The sequence below is a fragment of the Cricetulus griseus genome, chromosome 2, assembly GCF_003668045.3.
Source record: "Cricetulus griseus strain 17A/GY chromosome 2, alternate assembly CriGri-PICRH-1.0, whole genome shotgun sequence".
Taxonomy (NCBI): Eukaryota; Metazoa; Chordata; class Mammalia; order Rodentia; family Cricetidae; genus Cricetulus; species Cricetulus griseus.
In genome coordinates, this window is record NC_048595.1 from 11,270,312 (window position 1) to 11,284,241 (window position 13,930).

Sequence of the window (13,930 nt, forward strand, 5' to 3'; positions counted from 1 at the left end):
AGATAAGTTGACCCTCACCTCTCCCCCTGCCCCTCTTTTTAAGGGTTCTCTCTGTATCTAATTTATCTTCTGGAACAATACAAGAAAATTATGAGCCAGACCCAGGAACTTAAGGTGATTCTTTTAAGTTCTCTTCTCCCCCTCCCCAACTGTGAATTTGAATCTGTTCTCATGCTGTGGGTAAGTCAGCCCCACACTCCTACAGGTCACAGGTTTTTTGTTTTTTTTGTTTTTTTTTTTTTTTCCATTTGCACAAAGGGATTAAGCCAGTGTCCGAGAAGGCCCACACAGGGATAGACAAACACAGGGCACCTCCCCTGTCTGGCTCCTGGGATAACCAGAGCTTGACTTCCTCTGTAGAAGACCAGTGAGGTGGCTCAGCAGATCAAGATGCTTGCAAGCCTGACCCCCTGAGTTCAATCCCTGGGACCCACATGGGGAAAGGAGGGAACTGACTCCTTCAGGCTGTCCTCTTATCTCTACATGAATGCCATGACACATGCATGCCTTCACACACACACACACACACACACACACACACACACACACAGAGAGAGAGAGAGAGAGAGAGAGAGAGAGAGAGAGAGGAGAGGAGAGAACCAGATCTGGCCTGTGGATGGCAGTCCATCAATCCCATACTGTGCATATGGACACCAGTGTTCAGAGAGGCTGGTGATAATCTGACTGCCACACAGCTATTTGGATAAAGAAGCAAAAGCAGGAGCCTTCAGATACTTCTGGCTGCTGTTTACGGAGCCCTTATTTTACGCCATGCACTACACTAAGTCCCGAGATGTACAATGACACCTCCTGTTTGGAATGAGGACACATGTAGAATTAACTAGAGCAGGGATTTCTATCTAGGACCAGAGTGTGACATCTTAATATTCCTGCTGCTTCCTCACCAGTCCTTCAGACCAAGTATGGCTCAGCCACGTTTTTCAGGAACTATTACGGGAGACTTTGCTCCCTGGCAGAGAAACGATTTGTGAGGAGGTGGGAAAGGACTCCAGTCTCTCCCCCATGGGCTTCGCTTGCCTTTTCTTTCCATGCAGCTCCAAGTGAGCGATTCTCGGGAAACTCAGCAGTTTCTGCAGCAGGAACACCTGGCCGAGAAGGAGAAGCTGAACAAGGAGAAGCTGGAACAAGAGGAGAAGCTGAAAGTCAGAATCAAGCAGCTGACAGAAGAGAAGAAGGTAAGGGGGGGCCCGTGGCAGTTCCTTTGAGCCTGGGAAGTGAGGTGGGAACTTCCCATGGGTCACTGGGAGCCTTGGGTTGAGCAATGATCTCCCCAGCTTCCAGATCGGTGTACTGGATCTAAAAGAGTTACTTGGAGCGAATGGTTCAGTTCTAAACCCATAGCAATGGCCTGGAAAGATGGCTCAGTGGTTAAGAGCATTTGGCTGCTCTTGCACACCTACATGGTAGCTCATAACCGTCTATAACTCCAGTTCCAGGGGTCTGATGCCCTCGTCTGGCCTCTATGGGCAACGCACACAGATAGCACACATAAATGTGGGCAAAACACCCATACATATTATGTAAAAATAAGTAAATCTTTAAAAAGAAAAAAATCGCAGAAAGATTAGCTGGGAAAGGCGGGCATGATGGCATTCTGGGAAATGCTGCCCTCACCATTCTGTATTGCAGTTGACTTCACAGATAGGAGCGGCTACTGCAGATCCTGGTTTGTAGGTGACAAAGCATAAGCAAAATGGATTTCAGGTCACTCCAGCCTTTTTTCTCTAGATATGGAGCTGGAAAACAGACTGGCCTGAACTGCAGCTCAACCTCCTAGAATCCAGGCCATCAGAAAGTCTGCAGCAGCCTCACACACTTACGCACAGACCTAAGAGTCTGTTTGAGGTGCAGAGTCCGTATCGCAGTTCTGACAGCACCCCAGAGTGTCATGACACCCAGCTCTGTGCTCTAGGCACTGTGTTGGGGTAGCTGAGACTTTCCCAGAGATGTCCTGAGAAAAGCAACTCCAATCAGATGCTTTAGTAAGAATAAATAGTCTACCACACACTTGAACTCATGGCTGTGATCACCTTCACTAGGCCTGTGCAAGACTGGGCCTGGAGACATCCTGTCAGCCAGGGGCAAGGAGCACACAAGGCTCTTCCCTTCTGTGGGGACCCATAGGCAGCTAATGATTGATGAGAGAGAGACAGAGAGAGTTTTTCAGTGGTGTAGCCACTGGCAGGGTGTCTAACCCCCCCCCCCGCCCCGATGGAATAAATTGAGTCACAAAAGGGAAGAGAGAGAGATGGGGGAATGAGGGAAATGGGGAGAGGAAGAGAATGAGGAGGGGGAGAGAGAGGGAGAGAGGGGAAGGTATGAAGTACAATGGGGAATACCCTGAAACGAAAAAAGGTATCAAAGACGAGGAAGGGGAAAGAGACGGCAATGGGGATAAATGCGACCAAAATACATTATATACATGTGTTTAGATGTTATCACAAAACCCATTATTCACAATCGATATAAATTAGAGCGTCTGGGCTCACACCCAAGACCTGTTGTATCAGACTGTGTGGAGAAGATGGACATTGTGTCTCTAAAGCTAGTTGTTGTCATTCTCCTGTCTTGACACCTGCCCTATGTTCTGTTGCCTTCTTTGCTATCCTCACGACCTCGTTGCTCGGCCATATTTTGTCATTTAGGCTCCGAGGACAAAGGTGGGCGTATAGCTCAGGCTCTGGGGTTGGTAACATTCAAAGGCACAACCATGGTTGATCATCACTGTCTGAGTGGGTGTGGAGGGCCGTGCACATTGTACCCGTCTTCCTGACCGCCTGCCCCCATCTGCCAGCCCCCAACTCCTCCCAAGCACTCCTTCTCTCCTCAGTGAAGGACAAGGCCTTCCACAGTATCGCCACCTCCTGTTGGCTCTAGTTCAGTGACTCCCAACTTGGACAGTCCATCTCTGTCAAACACACCCGCTCCCCACCCCTCTCTCCAACCTCCTGTTCCCATCCAGTTCCTTTGGGATATCTGTCTCCTCCACCTCCATCTTTTACTTTCCTTCTCTTTAGTTATTCAGTGTGTGTGTGTGTGTGTGTGTGTGTGTGTGTGTGTGTGTGTGTGTGCGCGCGCGCGCGCGCACATGTCCATGTGACCATGTGTAAGTCTCTGTGTGGTAATCAGTTCCCTCCTTCCACCATGTGGTCCTGGGAATTGAACTCAGGTCACCAGGTTTTGCAGTAGACATCTTTACCATCTCACTAGCCCCCTTTCTGCCTTTTGTGAAGTTGAGGACATAAAACAGGAGAAGCAACAGCCAAAACTTGCGTATGAGCCTTGTCAAGGTAAGATTAGTGATGGCCACTGTTTTATCAGCCTTCTTATGGCTGTGACAGAATGCCTGAGGGCTTTTTTAAGTCTTAAAGAAAGAAGGATTCTCAAAACAAACAAAAAAAAAAGGTATTTTGTGTATACAACAGTGGGTTTCACTGTGACATTTTCATGACTATATAACATTCTACTTCGACCCTGTTCACCCCGTTACCCTTGCATGTCCCCCCTCAGTTCCTGTCCTCCCCCAAATAGTCCCCTTGGCTTGCATGTCACACTCTACAATCAACATTCCACAGATGGGGGAAAAACATGAAATGGGGTTCAGCATGGTGAAGCATGCCTTATATCCCAGCACTTGGGAGGCAGAAGCAGGCAAATCTCTGGGGGACTAGAGGCTAACCTGGTCTACATAATAAGTTCCAGGCCAACCAAGAATACATCGAAGATTGTATCTCAAAAAAAAAAAAATCTCAGTATGCTTAAAATAAAGGTATCATCTAGCATTGGATTCATAGCTCCTCATGCAACCTGCGACCAAAGGGTGGACCTACCTCACAGTTCTACATATGAGAGAGAACATGATGCTGATCTTTCTGGGTCTGGCTTCTTTCACTTAACATGGTGATTTCCAGTGCCACCCATTTCTCTGCAAACTGTAATTCCTTTCTTCCCTACGGCATTTGGACTCTTCTTCCACCACGTGGCTCCCAAATATTAAGCTCAGTGGCTAAAGAGGCTTGCTGAGCTATCCCACCAGTCCCTCCTTGTTTTTTTGAGGCAACGTCTCTCCCTGGCCTGGAACTTGCCAAGTGAACTGGACTATCTGACCATTGAGTGAGCCGACTCCCTCCCAGAATCCACCGGTCTCCTTCTGCCCGGGACTGGGATTATAAGGGCCAGCCACCATTCCTGGCTCCTGTATGTGGTATGCATGCAATCATATGCATGTGGAGGTGTACATATGTGTGTGACCGCAAGTGCACATGTGAGTCCAAATGCATGCACACATTTACGTGCGGAGGCCTCCGTGACCACACTGCACCTATAGATTGAGTTCAGGGTCCCTCAGTTGAGCCCAGAGCTCACAGATACAGCTAACTATTGAGTTTGTTGGGGGCTCCTTCTCCTCTGCTTTTAGAGTACTGTAATGACAGGCACTGCCACACCCACCCAGCATTTATGCGGGCGCTGGGGACCTGAACTCTGGTCCTCTCTCTTGCACACATCACCTGCCGTGCCATCTACCCAGCCCCCCCCACCACCACCACACTTACTTTTAAGTGAACTCTGGGCATCAGCTCAGGTCCTTGTGCTTGCAAGGCAAATGCTTCTCTGACAGACTGAGCCATCTCCCCTTCACTGTCCTGGCTTTTCAGTGACCCTTCCTCCTGCACTCGGTGTCTAAAAATACACAAATTTTAGCTCATCCCTCAGCCTCCCTCCCATGAATCCTGGCTGCTCCAAGGACTTCTTTTTTAAGTGTCAGAAGAAATGCCAGGCTCTGTCATCAATCCAGCACATTTTTTTTATTATTATTATGGTCCTTAAACAGCTCCCTCTTAATTTGTGAACACTTCTTATTGCTGTAGGCCAATGTCAGCAAGCTTCCTCCAGAGAGCCAGTTAATAAATGTTTTCACCGTTGCAGGCTACCTTTCTCAATCTGTGCTGTGACTTGGTAGCTCTGCTCTTGTACAAAAGCAGCTGTAGACCACACATCAACAGTGGGCATAGAGGGTCCCAGTAAAACTTTGTTTACAAAGCAGCCATGCAGGGAGGGGCATGTCTAGAAGCTTTTGCTAGCCTTGGTCCTAAACTCATCTATCTTCAGCCCCACCACCCAGAAGTCTTCTTCAGCCCTGGGCATCCACCTGCCCGGGGCTAGCAGGAAGCCTTTCTTGGGTTGGTTTAGAACACACGTTAGAGTCAATGAGGCTGAATCTCCAATCTCTCTAACTAAGCCTGTTTCCCCCTCTGCAGCATAGAAGCAGGTGGCTGTCAGGGGGCCAGGAATCTCACCTTGATTTTTTGTCCCCCCCCCCTTACATCAGCCCGATGCAGGAAGCACCAGTCCTGATCTCATTGTACAGACAGGGAAACTGAGGCTTCTATGTATAGTGTCCCAGCTGCCAGGGCCCATAGCTGGAAAGCCTCCCTCCAGTGTTCTCACCTGTCCCCTGCCTGACTCCAGAACCCATGCTCCAGCCCATAGGCTGTGCTGCCCACACCCTCTTCAGGGTGTGGTAAGGACCAAACAGAGAACCTGGCAGAGTCCACGGTTTCCCAGTCTGTCTTAACAAGGGTCCTTGACTTGCAGGTCCTGGAGACAACTATTGCCCAAGAGAGAAACAAAGCAAAGGAGGCTTTAGAGGGGGAAAAGAGGAGAACCCGAGAGATGGAAAGTCACTTGGTCTCCCAGAAGAAGGTAAGCAGCTTGGAGAGGGGGAGTTGAGCCCTCCCTACAGTTGAGTCAGGGCCTACAGTTGTCAGGGTCCATCTGAGGTTCTCACAGGGACCTTTGTCTTTGGAGCCCCCTGAGCCACTGGTTCGTCTGCCTGGGCCCAGGTGAGGCATGCTGAGGATGGAAGGACAAACCAGGAAGAGCCCAGGGAGAGTCCACATTCTGCCATGGCAACAGGTGGACTCAACAACAGCTGTTGGCTTGCAGGCTTTGGAAGAGAGCACTGCTCAGGAGAAACACAGATCCCAGGAAGCCCTGGAGAAGGCACAAACTCGCGTCCGTGATCTGGAGTGCCACTTGGCCAGTCAAAAGGAGGTATACCCAGCTCAGGGAGGCCGCCTGGAGGGACTGTGGGAGACCGAAGAAGGTGGGGCGTGGGGGTGCTGTCCTGTGCTGTTTGTCCTGGCCTGGGCTCTGCAGTTGGGAGAAGCATAGAGGGTTTGGAAGAGAGCCATGGAGATGCAGCCTTGCCAACCAGTTGAGAAAAAAAAAAAAATGTGAGCATGATGAGCCAAGTATGGTGCCTCCTGCCCGTCACCCTGTCACTGGGAGGCTGAGAGGATCCCTGTGAGTTTGAAGTCAACTAAAGTTATAGCACAAAGGTTCTGTCTCTTGGGTGACAGCATAAAGTAAGGCTGAGGCAGGTCGGGGCAGCAGTCACACATGTCTGCTCCGAAGCATCCCATAGGCAATGACAGGATCTTGAGAGAACAATTCACCAGCATCCTAAACTCACCCATCTTCAGCACCAGCACCAGCAGAGGGATGCCCAGAGCTGACAGGAAAGTTTCCTTGGGCTGGGATGAGTCAAGCTCTTTCTGGCCAAAGGGTGACCATCACCAACCCATCTCAGGCTTCCTCTTCCATCCAGCAGTCTAGATGTTTAAAAGCCAGGCACCAGCTCCTAGATCCTTCCCAGCCACCAACACCACACTCCACCCCAGTCCCCTGCCTTGCACAGTAGGCTGGGAGCCTGGTCTGGATGGCCTTCCCACACCTGCTCCATGCTCCAGGAGTCACCGGCCTGTAGTTCAATGGATGAAAGGGCCTGTAGATGTGTTGTGCCTAGAATAAAGTTTTGGTTTGGACTCGGAATATATATTTGAAAATCCAGATTTCCGTTCTCCCTTGAAAAGTCAAAAAACTCTGGCCCTTATTTCCACTTTGGAGAAAGTGGGGCTGGGGAGGCTGGAATAGATCCCCGAGGCAGCAGTGGGGGTAGTTCTCTAGGCTTCTGCCCTCTCATAAGCTTTGAAGTTGGCAATACATCACCTGTCCTCTTCCTAAAGAACAGTAGCCAAAACCAAACTCCATCCTCCAGCGGGAGATGCCTGGGAAAAGGGTTTTCCCCTCCTCATGGAAGAGGCTGTGTTTCTGTGCCCAAACTCTAGCCCACATGAAAGACCTGTCACATTGTCAGTTGGCATTTAGCTTGTGGTCGGTCTCAAACCCCCCTGATCCTTTTACACGTTATGTGTTGCGGAATATTAGCTGTTGCATTTGTTTATGCTGTGGAACATTTGTTTAACGATGCAAAGATGTGTGGCATTCTTTTATGTTGCATTTGTTATAACTCTGTGAAGCTGTGTTACTTTGCCTATCTAAAACACCTGATTGGTCTAGTAAAGAGCTGAGTGGCCAATAGCCAGAGGGGAGAGGGGAGGTGGGGCTGCCAGGCAGAGAGAATAAATAGAAGGAGAAAGGGAGGAGAGAGAGGAGCAAGAACAGGAGGAGAGGACTCCCGGGGCCAGCCATCCAGCTACACAGCAAGCCACAGAGTAAAAAGTAAAGAAAGGTGTATAAAGTAGAGAAAGATAAAAGCCCAGAGGCAAAAGGTAGGTGGGACAATTTAAAAAAAGCTGGCTAGAAATAAGCCAAGCTAAGTTTGGGCATTTATGAGTAAGAGTAAGTCTCCTTGTATATATTTGGGAGCTGGGTGACAGACCCCCAAAGAGCAAAGAATAAAATTAAAAAAAAACAAAACTACCCATGAGCTTTTGATAATCCCTCAGTCCTGAAGGGTGTGGGCTCTGTAGCCATATAAGATGCAAGTTTGAGTCTATCCACACCTCCCTTCTGGAAGGAAGCCATGAAGGCCAGAGATAATGAACCACCAAACGTTTGACCCCAAAGTGTCACTGATCTGTGGTATCTTTATCACTACAGCCAGGCCTCCCAGCACTTGGACATAGCCTCCACCCACCCCCACCCCTACTTCCACCCCTACCCCCCCACACACACACACACCTCCAGCGATTCCTGACAACACAGCCTACTCAAGTAGAGTGCTTGCCTGCCTTCCACGAGAGAGAACATATCTCCCTCCCTCTGATGTGCCCCGGGGAGATGTTTGCGTACAGTCTCTCACACAGCTGCTCCTCAGCACTCAGCAAATAGTGTCACCAAGGGTTGCCTTTGAGTCATGTCTCCAGGCAGGGTCAGGAGGTGGCAGGTGGGTCTCCATGGAATCTCCTCAGCTGGATGCCTTCCAAGAGTCACCAAGGGCTGGCCAGGCCCTTGAATTTAGAGATTCCAAGGTGATGGGGAGTCAGAAAAGTTTACGCGTCTGGGCCGGGTGTGGTGACGCACATCTAATCTCTACTCAGACAGCAGAGGCAGGTGGATCTCTGGGAGTTTGAGGCCAGCCCCTGGTCTACATGCAGAGTTGCAGACCAACCAGGGCTGCAGCATAAGACCCTGCCTGCCTTAAAAAAAAAATTAATTATCATGAAGAGGGGAGCTGGGGTTGGTTACACCAGACTTCAGGCACCTCTGAGAAGGCCTGGCCATAGTTTCTTCCCAGGAAGAACTGAGCCACCTTCAGTGGGTTGTTTTGTTTGTTTGTTTGTTTCTTGGGTTTTTGGTTTTGGTTTTTGGTTGTTAGTTGTGCTTTGTTTTTTGTTGTTGTTGTTGTTTTGTTTTGTTTTGTTTTGTCTTGTTTTGTTTTTTTACAAAGGATCTGTTAACCTTTGTTAACTGGCCTCAAACTTCTCTATATGGCCAAGGATGACCTTTGAAACCCTGATCCTCCTTCTGCCACCTCCAGGTACTAGGATCACAAGCATGAACCACATAAAACCATCTTGGTATACCAGTGTAACTCCCCTCTACCTCTAGTGGGTTAAAGGCCTTCTGAAGGCTAATCCCCTCCCCTTATAGACTCTAGTGGAAATCGTGTTACAAATTCCAAATACCTGATGCCCAGTTGGGACTTAGAGGGAGACCCTGTGAAAGCTGAGGCGATGAGGCGACTTTTTTGGGGGATTTCAGATACTGTCCTAGGACCATAGCTACCCTCCTTTGGAGGTGGAATCTTCAGTGAATCCATTAGCAGAGTAACCACAGCAAGAAATGGACCAGATGAAACCCTGTGTCTAGGGACAGCAGAGTACCAGCCCAGACCTCCTCCCTTGTCTCAGCACACAGCACCATCCCTGCAAGGCTCACGAACCTTGTAGGAGGTGCAACTGGCTCATTCTTCCCCACACTTGCATCCTCCTGACACCGAATCTCCTTCAGAAATTCGCTTCACTGGTTGGAGAGTCCACCATCAATGGGATTCTTCTCTTTTAGAACTTGGGCCCCTATGCCCGCTGGTCTCCTTCCAGAGCCTCTGCACACAGCCTATGTGTATGCTCTGTTCAGGGCCCTGGCCTCCCTGTTGACAGACAGTGTGGTCCCCACCTCTTCTGACCCCTGGTTTCCTTGTCTATAAAAAGAGCTCCTAGCAGCAGCTCCTCAGTAGGAGCACCATGGGGGTGAGGTCATCCCAAGGGTAACATAGCCACCTATCTTAGCTGTTAGCCTTAACTTGGATGCTGGTATGACTGGCCATGCCTTTCAGGTCTTGGAAGACAGTGTGGCTCATGAGAAAAGAAAAGTACGGGAAGTGCTGGAGGCAGAAAGAAGGAAGACACAAGACCTGGAGAATCAGCTGACCCAGCAGAAGGAGGTAGGAGCAGCCAGGGCCCTCTGGAGAACATCCAGCCATGTGTGCCTACCAGCACTGCAGTCCCATGGTCACGCTGCTGCAGCACCCCTGCAGGAAGTGACCAACACCTGCCACTCACTAGCTGTCCAGGGAGGATCCCTGGAGCTCAGGCCCCTCCAGGGCCTCTGGAAAATGCAAACTGAAATGATCTCTTTGTGGGACAAAAGTCACTGTACATAAAGTATGGACAGCCCTTCTCTGGAGCTACCAGGAGTTGTAGCTGCTGGAATAGGAAACTTGTTCCAAGACCTGCCACTCTGCTCCACCTTCCCAAAGCCAGGGACTTTCCAGAGTGAACCTGTCCTAGTGCCAACACCTACCAGGTTAGACAGTGGCTCAACACCCAGTAACAGGACAGAGCACTCGTGACCATGTTGTTTATTGATGCCAGTCTGGGAACAGGAACAAGGAGATCCCCCCCCCCTTATGCTTCTGTGACTAACTGACACATGGCTTCCTGCCCCCCACCCAGCCTCATCATTTCCTCTCACCTCACATCCTGGTTCCTTAGTTCTTGTCCCAAACCCAGAGTCACTAGTGTCAATGGTGACTCACCTTGGCGTCCCCTTGCAGTGAGTTTGCCCTCTGTCTTAGTCACTGTTCTATTGCTATGAAGAGACACCATGACCAAGGCAATTCTTATAAAAAGAAAGCATTTAATTGAGTTTCAGAGATTTTAGTCCATTATCATCATGGCAGAGGTGGGGGTGGACAATGTGGGGGGAACCATGGCAGCACTCACCACGTTGCTGGAGCATAGCTGAGAGCCACATCCCAGTCCAAGGGCAGAAAGCAAGAGACTGAGCCTGGAATTTGCTTTCGAAGCCTTAAAGCCCACTCCCCAGGGACACACTTCCTCCAACAAGACCACAGCTGTATGAGCCTGGGGGGGGGCCTCTTATTCAAACCGCCACCCCCTTCCTCTGCTCTCACCCTCACACCCCTGTTTGACTTCCAGGTCTCAGAGAGCATCAACTATGAGAGACTCAAAATTCGAGACACCCTAGAGAAGGAAAAGAGGAGAATACAGGACCTGGAGAACCGCCTGACCAAGCAAAAAGAGGTATGACTCTCAGATGAGAGGCCCATGGTGCCCTCGGACCTGCCAGGCCCTGCAGCCAGGCAGTCAGGGTTCAAATCCTCCTTCTGCTGTGGGACTTTAGGAAAGTCACTCACTGTCTCTGGGCCTTGGTGCTCCCACATATGAAACACAGCCAGTCTCACTCAGTGGTGAGACATGACATTGATCATAGCACATAGACCCACACAGTCTGTGCTGCAAATGTCAGCTGCTCCTGTGACTGTTACAGGCTCCTGGTGTAGGGAGCCGTCCCTGCATTCTCCATTACAAGATGGCGCCTGCATCCGGCAGGCACCGAATGTAAACAAGTTAATGCACAGGCGCTGGGTAACTTTCCATCCCTTGGTCTCTGCCTCTTCCGGGGCGTCATATGGTCCGATGAGCTGCAGCCAATCATAGGGTGACACGTCCCAGGCGGCGGTCGCCAGCCTTTATTAGGGGACGGGATTCTTGGCTCGGGGTCTCCGCTTTTGTAAGCTTATGCTCTCATAGCACATAGACCCACACAGTGTGTGCTGCAAATGTCAGCTGCTCCTGTGACTGTTACAGGCTCCTGGCAGGATCCGAACCCAGAACTCCCAAACCCTTCATCCTTACCTACTTCTTCCACTATACTTTAGCTTTATGTAAGGTAAGGCAGGGATGACAGAGAAGGGACATACAGTCATTTCTATGTCCCTTTCCTGGCAGAGCTTGCCATAGCAGCCATCACCTTGCAAACTGAGATGTGTCCCTGTTAAGACCTCCAATCTTAGCATGGTGGGTGAAGAGGAGGTGGCTACATGCATCTCACAAACTGCAGAGATTCACTCACCCTGGGTCTCTGTCATGTAAAGGACACATTCACACACATGTGTACACACACGCACCTTGACCAATATTTCAGTCAAAGTAGGTGAGCAACATCCAATCTAGCAATTGTGAATTAAATTTCAATAGGTAAACATGTATAGAAAGGATCTTTTGGCCTGCTGGTCTAAGAAGGGTGTCTATGCCTTCATTTTGTGTGGTTTTCTTTAAACACAGGCACCCACACATTGTCTGGAATCTGGTTTGTTTGTTTGGTTGGTTGGTTTTGGTTTTTTGAGACAAAGTTTCACTGTGTAGCCCTGGCTGTCCTGGAACTCTCTCTGTAGACCAGCCTGGCCTTGAACTCACAGAGATCCACCTGCCTCTGCCTCCCGAGTGTTGGGAATAAAGGCGTGCACCACCTCTGCCGGCTGGAATCTATGTTTTCAACAAGCTACCCAATGACTCTGGAGCATTGGGAGCACCACCACCTAAGGAGAAACAGTGTCAGCAAAGCCCTGGGGATGGTACAGCTGCTCTGACCCCACTCTGATAGGCAGCTTTAGCTGATGGATGGGTGTCCAGAGGAGGCAGAGTCCAGCAAAGTAAGGCAAGGCCCAAGAACTCAGGGGGGGTCCTGGAGTCAGACTGAGAACTGACCATGGGAGCTGTCTAATACACCCTGGAATGTTGCAGAATGAGTCAGTAAGTGGTGGGGGTGGGGTAAGTGAGTAAGGGATGGGTTAGGAAGAGAATTTAAATTGTTTAGAGAAGATAAGCTAGTAATGAGACTAATGTTTATATATATATATATATATATATATATATATATAATGAAATACATATATACATACAAATACATATATACATAGCATACACATATGTATGATGGGGAATGTACTGTGTATGTTTACCTTTTTTATCATGTGTATTTTATTATTTATTTATTTATTAGTTCTAGTTAGGGAACAAGCTTGTTTCACATGTAAGTCCCTTCTCCCTCTCCCTCCCCTCACCCCCATCCCTCCTCCCCCACCCCAACCTACCCCCCACCCCATCCACCCACCATTGTATGTATATCTTATGGACTGTTAAATAAAATACTGTTTGGCCAATGAAACGGCAAGTTAGGCAGGACTAGGAGTCAAGAGGATTCTGGGAAATATAGTAGAGAAGTGTGATCCAGGCAGGAAGTGACATAGCAAGGAGACTCATATTTAAGCGAAGGAGAAACAGGAAGCGTCCCTCTTTTCCCCTCCACTCCTGCTCCAGCAGCACAATGTGATCCACCGGCAAGGAGAGACGCCAATAAGGCATCCAATAAGTCTTATTAAATATATAGATTTATGATAGTTAAGACTGAGCTAACAGATGAGAATCCTAGTCATTGGCCAAGCAGCTTTGTACCTAATACAAGTTTCTGTGTATTCATTTGGGCCTAACTCGGGCAGGCGGCTGGCATAAAGCTCACATGTGGTGGTGGGGCTCAGGCGGCTTTTGGTGGAAAGATTTATCGTAACATATGTATATGTATATCAGGACTGAAGAGATGGTTCAGCAGTTAAGAATACTGGCTGCTCTTACAGAGAACCTGGGTTTGATTCCTGCCACCCGCATGGCAGCTCAAGCCATTCATAACTACAGTTTCTGGGGATCCAATGCCCTCTTCTGGCTTCCATGGGCACCAGGCACACAAACAGTGTACATACATAATGGCAGACAAAATACCCATACATATAAAAGTAAATCTTTTTTTAAAAGTCTACCATGAATCAATAAACTGCAATTTTATTCCAGCAGTAACAGAGCAAGGAAAAACCTGCTGGTTGTGCAGTCACTACACAAAAGTAGAACAAGCTCAACAGGGCTGTTAGTGCAAGCCTGAAATCCCAGCTACTCAGGACCAGTCTGGGCTGCAAAGTGAGCTCAAGGCTAGCTTGGAAAAGTTGGTAAGATCCCATCTCAAAATCAAAAGTAAAAAGAGAGCTAAAGATAGAGTTCAAAGATACAGTGCTTGCCTAGTATGTGCAAGACCCTAGGTTCAAGCCCACAGCACATGGAAGCACATGGAAGACGAAGCCCTTCCAGGTGCGGGCCCCACAGAGTGCCTTCCACAAAGGGCTGTCATCAAAAGAATTCTGCAAGACAACAAGAAACATCCCTAGCTGCAGCCTTAGATCAGGACACCAAAAGCAGTCACTGGGAAACTTTAGAACTGGCAGGTGACAGCAAACACATCAGGAGGAGCGGTAACACCCTACCCCAAAGGGACCCACCACGTACTAGGACAGAATACCCAACTGCAAAGC

At 49.1% G+C, this 13,930-nt stretch overlaps 1 protein-coding gene across 1 annotated transcript in view; it reads left to right on the forward strand.

The window, feature by feature from the left end:
* Fhad1 (forkhead associated phosphopeptide binding domain 1) overlaps positions 1–13,930 on the forward strand; it is a 115,022-nt gene that overhangs the window by 64,612 nt on the left and 36,480 nt on the right. Inside the window, exons 14-19 of the mRNA XM_035439431.1 lie at positions 44–114; positions 1,056–1,196; positions 5,617–5,724; positions 5,968–6,075; positions 9,605–9,712; positions 10,710–10,814. Coding sequence (XP_035295322.1) covers positions 44–114; positions 1,056–1,196; positions 5,617–5,724; positions 5,968–6,075; positions 9,605–9,712; positions 10,710–10,814 — 641 coding nt within the window. The remainder of the gene's footprint in view (positions 1–43; positions 115–1,055; positions 1,197–5,616; positions 5,725–5,967; positions 6,076–9,604; positions 9,713–10,709; positions 10,815–13,930) is intronic.